The 12,886-nt window shown below is 40.4% G+C and overlaps 1 protein-coding gene across 1 annotated transcript in view; it reads left to right on the forward strand.

Annotated features, from left to right (window-relative positions):
• Positions 1–12,886, forward strand: part of PKHD1 (polycystic kidney and hepatic disease 1 (autosomal recessive)) — a 438,226-nt gene that overhangs the window by 91,918 nt on the left and 333,422 nt on the right. The window contains exon 35 of the mRNA XM_014532447.1: positions 3,803–3,953. Within this exon, the coding sequence (XP_014387933.1) occupies positions 3,803–3,953 (151 nt within the window). The remainder of the gene's footprint in view (positions 1–3,802; positions 3,954–12,886) is intronic.

Consider the following 12,886-nt stretch of genomic DNA (forward strand, 5'->3'; position numbering starts at 1 on the left):
TGTCAGGAGCTGATCACTCCATGGTGAAGAAGGCTTCAAAGTCCCTGCCCTTAAGGGTAGAAGAGAAAGCCAGACAATAAACAATACAATCCCATCTTGTGATAAGGAGTATAAAGTGATGGAAAATGGTGGGGGCTACTTTATACGATGTGCTCAGAGGATGCTTCTCTGAAGAAGTGCCTTAAGTGCTGGACTAAGGAGAAGAAGGTGTCATTATGCAGAGTCAGGCAGTGGGGGTAGCAAATGCAAAGGACCCATCACGTTTTGTGAACTGTCAGAGGACAAACAGCAGTAGAGTGCGGAGGAAGGAAAGTGGCTCTACCTGAGCTCAGGGAGATCTGTGAGACCTTGAACGCCATAAAAGGGACTTAGATTCTATTCTAAGAACAGATTAAGTTAATTAAGTATCTTTCCAAAGTCATGGAGACAAGCCTCGGCAGTGCCAGGACCGGAACCCAAGGCTTCTGACTCACAGTGTGCTTAGCACAAGGCCCTGCTGTTAGCAGTAGCTATGGAAGTCTTGGCTGGACTGCGTGGGTTCAATGAGATTTCAGAGCCATAGGAAGCAATTTCAGGCTAAGTGAGGAAGATAGAATGATGCAAGTGCTTTTTATTGCCTATCTTAAAGAGCGCATACAGGAAGATAACGGGGTTACTTTTGGATCTGATCGGACCAACTGAAAGAGAAATAGGTTAGTGGTCAGAAAACTTAGAACTTTCTGTGCTATCATTTGGACCAAAAATTTTTATCATGTTCCCTCACAGTAAATATTTGTGTATGTGTGCATGCACATCTATATAATCTATATCCATGTATCTCTATCTATATACATGTTTATACTTATATTTAAATCTCGCCAACTGCACTACTTAATTCATAGGATTATTATGACAGAAAACATGGAATAGTAGCTATTAAGAAACTTAGAAATTTTGTAGATGTTAGACTATTTTTAATATCCTGGAGTTTCTGCTAATTTTGATGATGGCTTTTTAATGAAAAAAATCTCTAGTGAGATAATTAGGAACAAATACAAAAAGAAATATGAGCTAAAGCTTGTAAAAAGAAGTCTAAGCTAACAGAAAAGAGTTTTAACTTTTTTGGAGCAAGAAGAACCTGATTAGGGAAGACAGTGCGTTGCTATAGGCAAATGAAAGGAGGGAGAAGTAACTGACAGAGAGCCTAGAAAGGCAGAGAAAGCTCATTGGGAGGGTGGAAGCCAAAGACCAAGAAAGTTGTGAAGGAAGTTGGTCACTGCTTTCCTTGAGTTCGTGTTGGTATCCCAGATCATCCCTATACTGAGAACAAAGACCTATGTCATATGATTGGTAATCAATGTGACCAGAGGGCACACAACAGAAAGAGGTGATGGGCAAATATTCTTTTATTTGATTAAAAAGGGAAAAAGGGGAGTTCTGGATAGTTAGACAACTAAGCTTGATTATCCCTGACGAATTTCTAGAATGAATTATTCATCAGATGGTTTGTGAGCCTTCAGAAAGGGAAGTAGCTATCTGGGAATCAACTCACAAGGAATGTGATGGTGTGGTGGACCAACATCATTTCCTTCTCAAACTGTTCCAAATACCCTCTCTACCCCCAGTAGCAAAGGAAAGGTTCTAGCCATAAAGCCCAAGGACATAAGCAGCCAGTTGGTTTGAAGTTATATGTTTTATTTGAACAGTCCAAGTGAATTTTGCATTCTATTCCATCCTATTTCCATATTCATCCAAATATTACATTACATTTTAATTTAAAAGTTAAATTACCATTTTTTTCGTTCTGATTCTTGGAGTACAACTGACACTCCAGGAGCAAATGCTGTATTTACCCCATGGTTCTGTCTAACCCTGGATGATGACTCAGCTAAATGTATTTGTAGCTACATTATACGCTCCAGATTCAAAACATATTTGAGCAACGGCTCCACATAATGGAGATGACATGTACCAATAATGAATGTAAGTTCACACATTTATACTTTAACAAAAATACTACCAGCACAATTACCAGTATAGTGGGAGTGGCCTTATCTGACATTTAATGTGTGCCAGATTCTGTGCAAGTCATATTGTAGGCGTCATTTTTCTCCATTCCCTCAACACTTTTATAAAATAGGCACACAGTAATTAGGATCTCCCTTTTACAAACCAAAGCTTAGAGGGTCATGTCTTCACAGTGTCCTATAGATAGTAACTATATGCTTGGGGATTCAAATCTAGCTGGTCTGCTCCCAAGCTTAGCCTCTGCATGCAGATGTTTTCAGAAAATCAGGTGAACAAGTACAGCATGGTACATCCTCAGGCAGTTGCCACTCTGAGACATTGAGTTTACCACCATCTTAATTTAGGCATGGGGCTACCAAATCAACAGGGAGGGCTCAGAAAAAGGGAGCCCACAGCCTCAGTGGTCAGCCCAAACCATGTGTGTTCAGTTCTGGGCCCCATGATGTTAACATACTGACAATCTAAGGTAGGTTAGAGGAGAGTGGGCATGGAAATCATGTCTTGGGGGGGGGGGGATAGGGGGCTGGGAATGTTTTAGCAGAAAGAAAAGATTAAGTAGACATGGTAGTTATCCTGCTCATTATTTTTAGCAAATTGTGGGAGCAACCGTTTTGACATTGATTTGAAAAAAGATGCTCTAGTCTGACATGATTTAGTTTCTCAAGCAGTGACCTCTTGCCCTTTCTACTGCTCTTCCTGGTCTTCCCATGCGATCTGTCATCTTCATGGCTGACGTTCAATCAGCATCTCAGAACCTTAGAATACTGCTCTAGGAGACAGGACACACAGGTTCTAATCTCAGAGCTGCCATACTTTTATGATTGGCTTTATGCAAATCCCCTGATCATTTTGGGTTATATTTTTTATACTTCTACTTACTTTACTGGCTGAAATGAGATCATACATGTGAAATTGTTGAAAAGTTTAAAATATCACGCATTAATAATCTTTGAGTTAGTTGTAACAATGCCTAAAGCCAGGATTATTGTTGAATAAATATCACACCTGTTGGGGACAATGCCCTGCAATATCCATGCGCTCATCTCCCTTAGAGTGCATATTTTTAGACTTTCTGCAATGCTGTTTTTCATTTTAAATGCAGTCTGGTTTCTCTCCTTAAAGCAAGAGGACTTTTAAAGCAAGTGGCTGGTAGTATAACTGGCACATATATCGAATCTCCTTAGTCTGGGCTGTTAAGTAAGTTTAATTAATTTACTAAGTTAATGTTCCACTGCTAGCAACAGAGCCTCATTGCCATCAGCTGGGGAGAGGGAATTGAAAGCCTAAATGAGCTCATTTTTTCACAGTTGGAATTAGGGACCAGTTAGCCAGTTGTGTGGGTTTTCCAATTTCTCCATCTGCCCTGGGGGGATTCAGGCAATTCACTCCCCCAACACTAAGTGTGAGTAAGAACAGGAAGAGGGAAGGGGAAAAGAAAAAAAACAAAACATACCTCCCTAACATTTGCTTCCATTTTTGGAACTGGAAGCATTGTTTGCACATTGCTTGTTAAGTTGGGCTTGGAGAAGCTTTTGCTAATGTTCCTGATAGGTTTGGAAAAAGAGAAAGGCTGAAAGATATTTACCACGTGCATTTTCATTGCAGGGTGTGCAGATAAAGGGAAAACAAATAAACAATAAAATAATGGAAACAAAATTACAGAAATTTGCAAAATTTGACAAATGGCGGCCTGTAGTTGCCACAAGCTAATGGCTCGCAATGATTAATAAGAGTAAAAATAATTGCATTTCATTAAGATTGATGACACCCCATTTAACCTCCCCTCTCGTTTCAGCCCTAAAGTGGAAAGAGATGAAGTTCTCATCTATAATAGCTCCTGTAACATTACCATGGAAACTGAGGCAAAGATGGAGTGTGAGACGCCTAATCAGCCAATTACCGCCAAGATTACTGAGATACGGAAAAGCCGGGGCCAGAACACTCAGGTATAATCAAATCTTTTTTACAGACTGATTCAAACAGCTCAAATTTAATTTGTAATATTGTGTACATTAAAAAAACAATTTAGTCCAAATGGCAGCAATATATAATATTAAATGCTCTCAAACTTTGAGGAGCTGCTCTAATGCACAACATCTGAATTCATAGTTAACTATAGTTAATCATATATTTTCTCAAAAATAAATGAATGCTGCCTGGGTTCTCTTAAAACAAATTCTGAACAGATAATCTCAGCATTTTGTCCTGCTTTCTGGGTGCATGCTTAAAAAGGGCTTTCTGTGGCTTATTTCTTCATGAAATAAATGGCCTACAATTTAACCAAGTGCTTCTGGAAGATTTCCAAATCATTCAGCCACCCCTCCTGTCTGCTGGTCCATCCAGTTCATCTCTGTTCTGTGGAGAATAGAGTGGAAACTTCAGCTTCTGAGGAAATTACATGCAAATTAAAACCGAAAAGTTCTGCCAGGTCATTTCATCTGCCTTCTCTACCTCAGTTTATCCTTTTTGAAATCATCTAAACCACCCCCCTCAAGTGGCTCTCCAAGATACCGTCTTAAAAGTCCCCAGTGAGAGAGTCCAGAGTTTCCCCAGGGATTTTCGTGAATTGAAATCAGACTAAGGGCTCTTTGGAAATACATCAGATTATCTTTCACAGCTCCCCAGGCTTCTCACGGCACACCTATAAAATATAATATTTCTTGAGCACCTACTCCCTTAGGTGCCTTCCTCTTTATGAAAGCAATTCCCACATTTTTCTCTTTTTTGTCTCTTTTATTGGGAACAAACATTTATTGAATGCCTATTATGTGCCACACATGATAGCAGATTCTCTTGTGAAAGCTGCTTCAGTTCAATCTTCTAAATTCTAAGCTATACTTCTTGAGTTTGTAAGGCATGTTTTTTCTATAGCTTTTGGACTGGTGCTGAAAATGTATGCAATTACAAGTAATTTTTCTGTCTTTTCTAAACTGTTTCCTGTCTGTCTTCCCTTCCCTCTGGAGTCTCCCTTCCCATTTTATCACAGGTGACTGTCAGGGATGGCTGGAAGGTTTGTTGGAGTGAGGGGACTGCTGAATCGGTGCTGTGTTGTGTGTGGAAAGAGAGTTGTGGGCTCAAGACGATCTGTGGGACACTGAGCAATCTTTAGACCTTGTGGGGTCTCAGTTTCCACGTGGTTCATGACCTGGGGTTGTTGGGATGCTCACGTGAGCAAACGCCAGTGAAAAGGAGGAAGAGGGGGTTGCACAGTGGTGAAGTGTGGGCTTTGTAACGAGACTACTGGGTTTGAATGTATCACTTATCTGAGTAACTGTAGGTAAGTTACGGAACCCCTCTGTGCTTCAGTCTTCTCATCTGTAAAGTGGGGTAAGAATAGCACACCCTTAATAGGCTTGGTGTGAGGATTCTAACACAAGAGCCTTTGCCACTGAGAATTACACTAAACACCATTTAAATGTCTGATAGCCATTATTGACTGTGCTAGTTTGCTAGAAGCAGTTCTAGAAAATGATGCAGAATTATTTTTCTGTAGTGTTTGCTGTTTTGACCAGATCACTTCATGTGTTAGATTTTATCTAATTTTTCATTGTCTCGAAGGCTAATTTTGAATTTTTGAGGCCTAAATGCCTCAGTCATCTTTAAATATTTATTCAGTATGCATTTATTGAGTTCTAACCATGTTCAAGGTCCTCTGCCATACTCTGAAGGAGGCAAAAGTAACGTGGTTACTTTCAACAATAAAGATAATTTAAAACAAAAAAACAAAACAAAACAAATGACATGGAAAGAGACCCCACCTTCAGGGGATAGTAGAGAAGAGAGGCCATGTATGCAAGTAGGTAACCTTCAAAGGACACATAGTGTCGATTCATCACAGCTGGATGAAATGTTGGATGCCATCTGGACCAGTCCATTCATTGGTGAGAAGAGTTAACTGAGCTACATAAAGAAAGATGACCTGAAAAAGGTCACAGCTAATAGTTTTGCATCATAACACATGTGGTCTTAAGCATTGTGGGGGAAGTAAGCCATTTACTCTTTAGAAGCTAGGAGGGGGGGCATGTCTGACAAAACCTCCTAGGCTAGTGCCAGTGTCTAGGAGTCCGGTCCTGGGATGTCTTGTGACCCTATAGATCAGTGATGGCGAACCTTTTGAGCTCGGCGTGTCAGCATTTTGAAAAACCCTAACTTAACTCTGGTGCCGTGTCACATATAGAAATTTTTTGATATTTGCAACCATAGTAAAACAAAGATTTATATGTTTGATATTTATTTTATATATTTAAATGCCATTTAACAAAGAAAAATCAACCAAAAAAATGAGTTCGCGTGTCACTCTGACACGCGTGTCATAGTTTCGCCATCACTGCTATAGATCTTAGGGTGTCTGCTTTTCCTGTTTCGGCCTGCGGACATGTCACCTGTGTTAGGATGCATAGTTCCTAAACTGGGCCTGGGCCTGGGGAAAACCAGCATTGAAAGCTGCCTAATTGAAACTAGAAGTGAGGTCTCTAGTTCCAAGTATTATGTGTGAACCTTGGAACAGCAGTTTCACAGAATGTTAGTAAGTATTCTGTGATAAAAGGGTTCCAAAGTCAAGTACATCTATGAAAGCTGGGTTAAACACGAGTTATATATATATATTTCACCAAAGGGCTTGTGAGAACATTCAATAGGTGACTGCATAATGTGAATTTCAGAGGTGGGAAAGGTCATCAGATAGGGCAGTCAACGGAATTCTACCAAAGCAGGTGGTTGTATCATGCTACAAAGAATGAGCAGGGTACAGACATTCCAGGGCTGTAGAGGAAAGAGATTTCTGGTGGAGGAACTGGTAGGCACAAGAAACCGACACAAGAGTCCATAGGGAGAGTGCAAAGAACATGGTGTGTGTGAAGGGTCATGTGAGTTGCAGGCTTGGGAAGGTAGGCTGGGATTGGATTGCGATTGCAGGTTAAGTGTTTAGTTCTCTAATTCATTGGGTGACAAGTCATCCTTGAGGAGTCACTGCATGATCGAAGTGCCTTGAGACACATTGATCTGGTGCCTGGGTGGAGATGCCTTGGGAAACCCAAGAAAGGCAGGAGCATCTCAACCAGGCAAGATATAATTGAACTAGGGAGGTGGCAGAGGGAATGGAGAGGAGGGGACACACACAATAGTAGACACTTGACAACTTGTGTTAGACAAAGTGTTCAAAGATATGGAAAATTAGATGTGGTAGGTAAGAAAATTATATGCTGACTTTTCAAATTTGCAAAAAAAAAAAAAAAAATCTTTGTGCTCATGACTCCCAAATTATAATTTCCAGCCCAGACCTCTCCTGAGCTTTAGATTCCTGAACCTCGTAGCCTGCTGATAAATTCACTTCGATGTTGAAATTACATCTTTGATCTAACAGGTTCTAAATTGAACTCCTGATTTCCACTGCTTCTCCTCCCACCCCCACCACAGTTCAACAGAGTTAATGGCAACTTTTGCCCACCCCGTACATCCTTATAACTATTTTGCAATTGCCATTTTGTACTTTTTAACCCCTCCCCCTTTTTCACCCAGTCCTTTAGCCCCCTTCTATCTGGCAACCATCAATTTATCCTCTGTATGAGTTCCCAACAATGTGAAGGTGTCAGTTTTTCCAGTTAAGACGGCAAATCTACATTAATATTGGGAGTCAATGCAGTTAAAAACAAACAAACCACCCAACAGGCATTTTTATTTGTTTGCTTGTTTTTGGTAAAAAATTCCAGGCTGATTTAAAAAAAAACCATGGAATTGCCTCAAATAGCCAAAATTACCTGGTAAAGGAATGAATTTTGAGGACTGATGTCAAAGTTTATTATAAAGCTCTGGAATCAATAGGAGTTCTAGTCAAGATCGTGTTTGAAAGAGGGTTCTACTGCTAACATTTGTTTGAAAACCTGGTGCAGTGTCCTGGAACCTGGGGGAGGAGAGAGATGGAAGGAAGGTGTGGTGAGGCGCAGCAAAGGGCTGCGAGCAGGAAGTTCTTACTGATACTTAGGCTGCAGGACAGCATTCGTGAGGAGAAAAACCAAATGTTTTGGGGTTAAGGAGTAAGTGAGTGGCAAATAAATGCAGGCATCTGGTATAGATCACGGTAGGAAGAGAAAGAAAGGATGCAGTAAGTATTGTGGTGGGCAGCCCTCCTGATATTCATGCTCACTATCAATAGTGCTAGGGATGGTTTCTTAACTTAAAGGTGCTTTGATTAAGGCTGTGGTTTACAAGCGTGTTACTGGATTTGGGAAGAGGGAGACTCCGTAGTTCTCTCACCCCATTCATTTGTCTGTGACTACGAAACTTCTTTTGGACAAGTCATGTTAAATCGGCACCGTTTATTTTAGAAATATTTACATTTTTTAAGCTCACTTTTTCTCTCCAGTGCTTGAATTACTGTTAAAAAGAGCAAAACCACACTGCTTAATTTAATCCCTGCTTGTTGTTTAAGGAGATTCTCCTAGAAAATTGGTGCAATGCAGCTCTGTGAAGAATTTTACATTGTCTTTATAATGTGTATAGCTAGTTAGAGGCTAATTTGAAACTACTTTCTATTCTCTAATTGATTTTGTTCCTCTGATTACTGAAATCTAAAAACACTTTTTCACTTTCCTCTCCCTTCCTTTCCTTCCTTTTAGTTTTTCCTTCCTCCTATTTTCCCCTCCCCTTCCTTCCCCTCCCCTCCAACCCTTCCCCTCTTGCTCTGTCCTCCTCTCTTTTTCCCTTCCCTTCCTATCTTCTCTCTCTTGTTCCCTTTAAACCACCTCTTTTGATCAGAGTGGCTCTGCAGGTTGCGTGCCTGTGGAGGAGGTGCTGTTCAAAGCAGGGTTGAGCTGATAGTTAGGTCAGGGACCTATGATATAGGAACTCAGCTATTGCCCTCTGATTCTGAGGAGACTTGAGTCCCTGTGCCTGTATTTTCTGTGTGAATTGAGGCTCCTAATATATACCAGTTACCTACGGTGAGGGCAGGGGGACTTGAGAAGTCAGGTGGTTTCCTATCTGGAAGGGACTTTACCCCCTTAGGATAATTAGGCAGGTAGTAGACACAAATAGGATTCATGGTGAACAGGAGTTCTGGGCCTGGCTTCTAGTTCTAGCAATGACCCTGTGTGACTAGAGTGTGTGGTAAGTCACTTAACCTTTCAATTGCTTAAGGTTAGTACTACCGCCTCCAAGCTTTGGGAAAAAGGAAGACAATACATAAAGAAGTGGATAGCCCGGCTGACATGGCTCAGTAATTGAGCATCGACCTATGAACCAGGAGGTCAGGGTTCGATTCCCAGTCAGGGAATTCTTATCACTCCTCATTATTATAAAATCACCGAGTAATTATTACATTACCATACATGAGTTTGAGTCATCTCAGGTAAACTGCTTTTAATTTTTAACTTAAAAATAATAGTTTTTGTCCATAGTGGAAAACAGTGAGCTGTATTAGCCCTGGGACAGCAACTCTATTAGTGACAGGCAGAGGGCAGTCCCATTGGGACATGACAGGATTATTTCCTTCCGAAGTACAGTTTTGTAAATTGAAGCCGTCCTGGTCTAAAGAAATATTGTGTGGATTTTTTTTTCAGTGAAAGCTAATAGTATGCAGAAATACATGGGTCTGATTGTGGGGATATAATGATCAGATTTCTTCTGATCCTTTCTACATATGAGAGTCTAGCTAGCCTGCAGATAGGCATGAGTGCAGTGAGATTTCTTTGGTGGTAGATCCATATTAGGGTTCTTTTGATTCTATAGAGATGAGGCTTGGTGAGTGAAGAATCAGGAATGTTCAAGTTAGTTTGTTGACTCTGGGGTGACTTGGACAACTAAGTTTTATAATCCATGCCTCAGTTTCTCCATCGGTGACATAGAAGGATTTTATGAAAATCTTTAGCAATGGAATGTGGAAACTGTGATATGTGAATATGTGTATTTTCAGTATATTTAATTCTCTAAGTGAGAGAAAAACTTGCTTTTCAGAGGTCCATTCATTCATTTCCTGGAGACCGTATAGTAAATCACCTCCAGGATACCTGGTGGAGAATTAAGAACACCTAACTGAGTAGGCTCCCTTCCTAGGCATGAAGGGTCTCAGGTATGTGTTAAATGGGTTCAGAAATTAGATGTAGTTCTACGTGTGTGTGTGTGTGTGTGTGTGTGTGTGTGTGTGTGGTGGTAATGGTGCTGTTGTATTTGTGTTGGGAGAAAGAGCAGTATGAGTTTTCTAAGTGGATATGTGGTTTTCTACTAGACGTGTTAAACATTTTTTGAGTCTAATACATATAGCATTTCTATTTCAAACAACAAGCAACCATCTCAGTCTTGAAATACAATAGCAATTCAGTTAATTTGGAAAACTTGGGTCTTTTCCTAGCGATGTCCTCTTTTAAATCTTGTTGGCTCAGCCACCCATCTTCCTCTCCCAGGTACTTGCTGTTAGTACCACTAGGCGGAAGTCTGCTCTCTCTTCATAGAGCCACAGTACTGCCCATAAAATGTCCATTTTGTGAGAGAAGCCTGGGGAGCCTGATTAGATAGCTGCAGTAGCGGCTGGAGCCCCGAGGGTGAAGAAATGTGGGTAAAAGTGAATAAGAAGGAACATCTCATTTTGAATGAAAGAGGATGTAGTTGTTCCAACATTGATAGAATTATGGAAATTGACTTCATCAAATTGAACATTCAGCTCAACAAGAAAGAGCTTCCTTCTCTCAGGGGGTTGTTTTAGAGGAAGAAGAGAAAGGGGAACGAGGAGAAAAGCAGAAGCACTGGGTAGAATTAAGAGAGTGTTGAACTGGTTTTTGATAAAAATTGTTAGAGATGGAGATTTTCTCTATGGTATTATCATTTCTATGGGTGGATTGAGGTTAGCTTAGTATTGAGTCTGTAAAATGGTTGTCTCGGGCATAGGCTTTTCTGCATAATATTTGGAATTCTTCTTTTCTTACTGGTTCATTTCAGCTTTGAGGAGACTGAACTAATAACACTGGTCAGAGCATGGGGGATGCATATGCCCTACTCTGCTTGATGGTACATTTCATTACGGTCTTTCTGCTGTCTTCCTAGACTGCTTTGACAATTGCTAGGATGGTTAGACAGGATCTCTTCTGGCCCCTACTTGTCCTTGGCTAAAGTAAGCTGGTGGTAGGCTATTGGCAAAATGTTAATGGAGGAATGTCTTGTCTCAACAATAGTTCAAGGCATCTCTCTGGCTGCCCTTTTCTCTGGAACCAACATAAATGCAAGTCAAGGGAAGAATGTGTGGATGAAGGAAACTTCTCCACAAAATGTATACCAAGAGATCATCTCTGCTCCCCCAAGTGGAGAAAATGTTTTTTTTCTTTTTTAAAAAAATGTTTTTTTTAATTTATTTTAATGAATGAGGAAGGGAGAGAGAGAGAAACATTGATTGCTGCCTTCTGCACTCTACCCACTGGAGACCAAGCCCACAACCCAGGCATGTAACCTGACCAGGAATTGAACTGGCAACCTCTTGGTGCATGGGTTAATGCTCAACCACTGAGCCACACGGGCCAGACAGGAAATGTGTTCTTGCTAAAGGAGAAAGGAAATGTATTAAAGCAAATAAGCAAAAAACAAAAACAGGAAAAGCATGTCTTGATTCTGTTGTTTTGTCAAAGGAATCTCTGGTCTTTCTAAGACCAGATAATCACTGTGCTAGTTTCTTCAGGTTCTCTTCTTGATGGGAGATGCAGCTATAATACAGAAGGAATCATTGTGAAGAATTTCCTTACTTCCAAATAAGGGCGAGTGATCTCCTAAGATTAATGGATTTCCCAGAACTAAGAGAATGTATAACAGTTCTGCCCTTAGCCCCCTCTGCGGTGTCCATCTCGAATATCCAGTTTCCTTCTATTTTGAGCACAAGGAAGCTTTGCACTTCCCCACCCTTTTGAAGTTTTATGGGCCATATGACTTGCCGAGAATGTGGGTAGAAGCCTTAATGTTGAGGGCTTGACTCTCATGCCCTCTCTTTTCCTTTGCCATGGTTACTAAATGGCCCAGAGCATGGGATCAACTTATAGAGAACAGTTGTTATACCCTGGAGAATTGCCAACATTTGTAGTGAACTTGGTGTGATCAAGAAATATTGTGTTGTGCCCATGAGGAATTCGAGCAAAATATAATTGCACATAATCTGTGACTAGTTAGTGGTAATCTAGATAGTGACTAATGACAGCATCTTTAAAGTCTAGTCTTGTGGCTAATCCACTGCATTCTTCATGGTATCTTTAGTTTTTTGTCTATGAGTCCACATAGAATCATGACCTGGTTTATGTTCATGGTGGCTGGGGTGAAAAGACTATGAGATGGGATCATTAGGCAGAAATTATGGACAGATAGAATTTAGTGGGGATAAAATCAGTCTCAGCTAAAACTCTGGGTTCTACTTACCTCCACTCTCATTGGTGCTGTGCTCCCATTCTCACCCACAATCGCTATGCCCTATAGATCCTCTTAAATTTTCTAGTGTTGAGAAATTAATCACCTTCTTTTATAGTGTTATTGCATACTGTGGGAGTTTCTTGGGAGACATGGCTATTTCTGGCATTTCTGCCTGTGCTACCTCTTTATTTTCTCTCAAGAATCACCATGGAACATATGCACAAAGAATATTTGTTTCAAATGGATCATATGTTTATACTTATAGTCTCTCTATATATCTATACCTCTGTATAGTCTATTTATAGATATTTTTTCATGCACTCATGATCTCATGTTTTGGTCCTTAAATTTTGCCTTTTAAAATTTTTGTTATGAAGATCCTTCAGTCACTAGGGAAGAAATACAATTCAAATGGAATTAAATAATAGAGACTCACAGAATGAGAAAGCTTGAGTCATAGACATGGTTTGATCCAGCAGCTCAGTGCTCACTAATGAATGAGGTA

Source organism: Myotis brandtii, unplaced genomic scaffold (assembly GCF_000412655.1).
Source record: "Myotis brandtii unplaced genomic scaffold, ASM41265v1 scaffold893, whole genome shotgun sequence".
In the NCBI taxonomy this organism is placed as follows: Eukaryota; Metazoa; Chordata; class Mammalia; order Chiroptera; family Vespertilionidae; genus Myotis; species Myotis brandtii.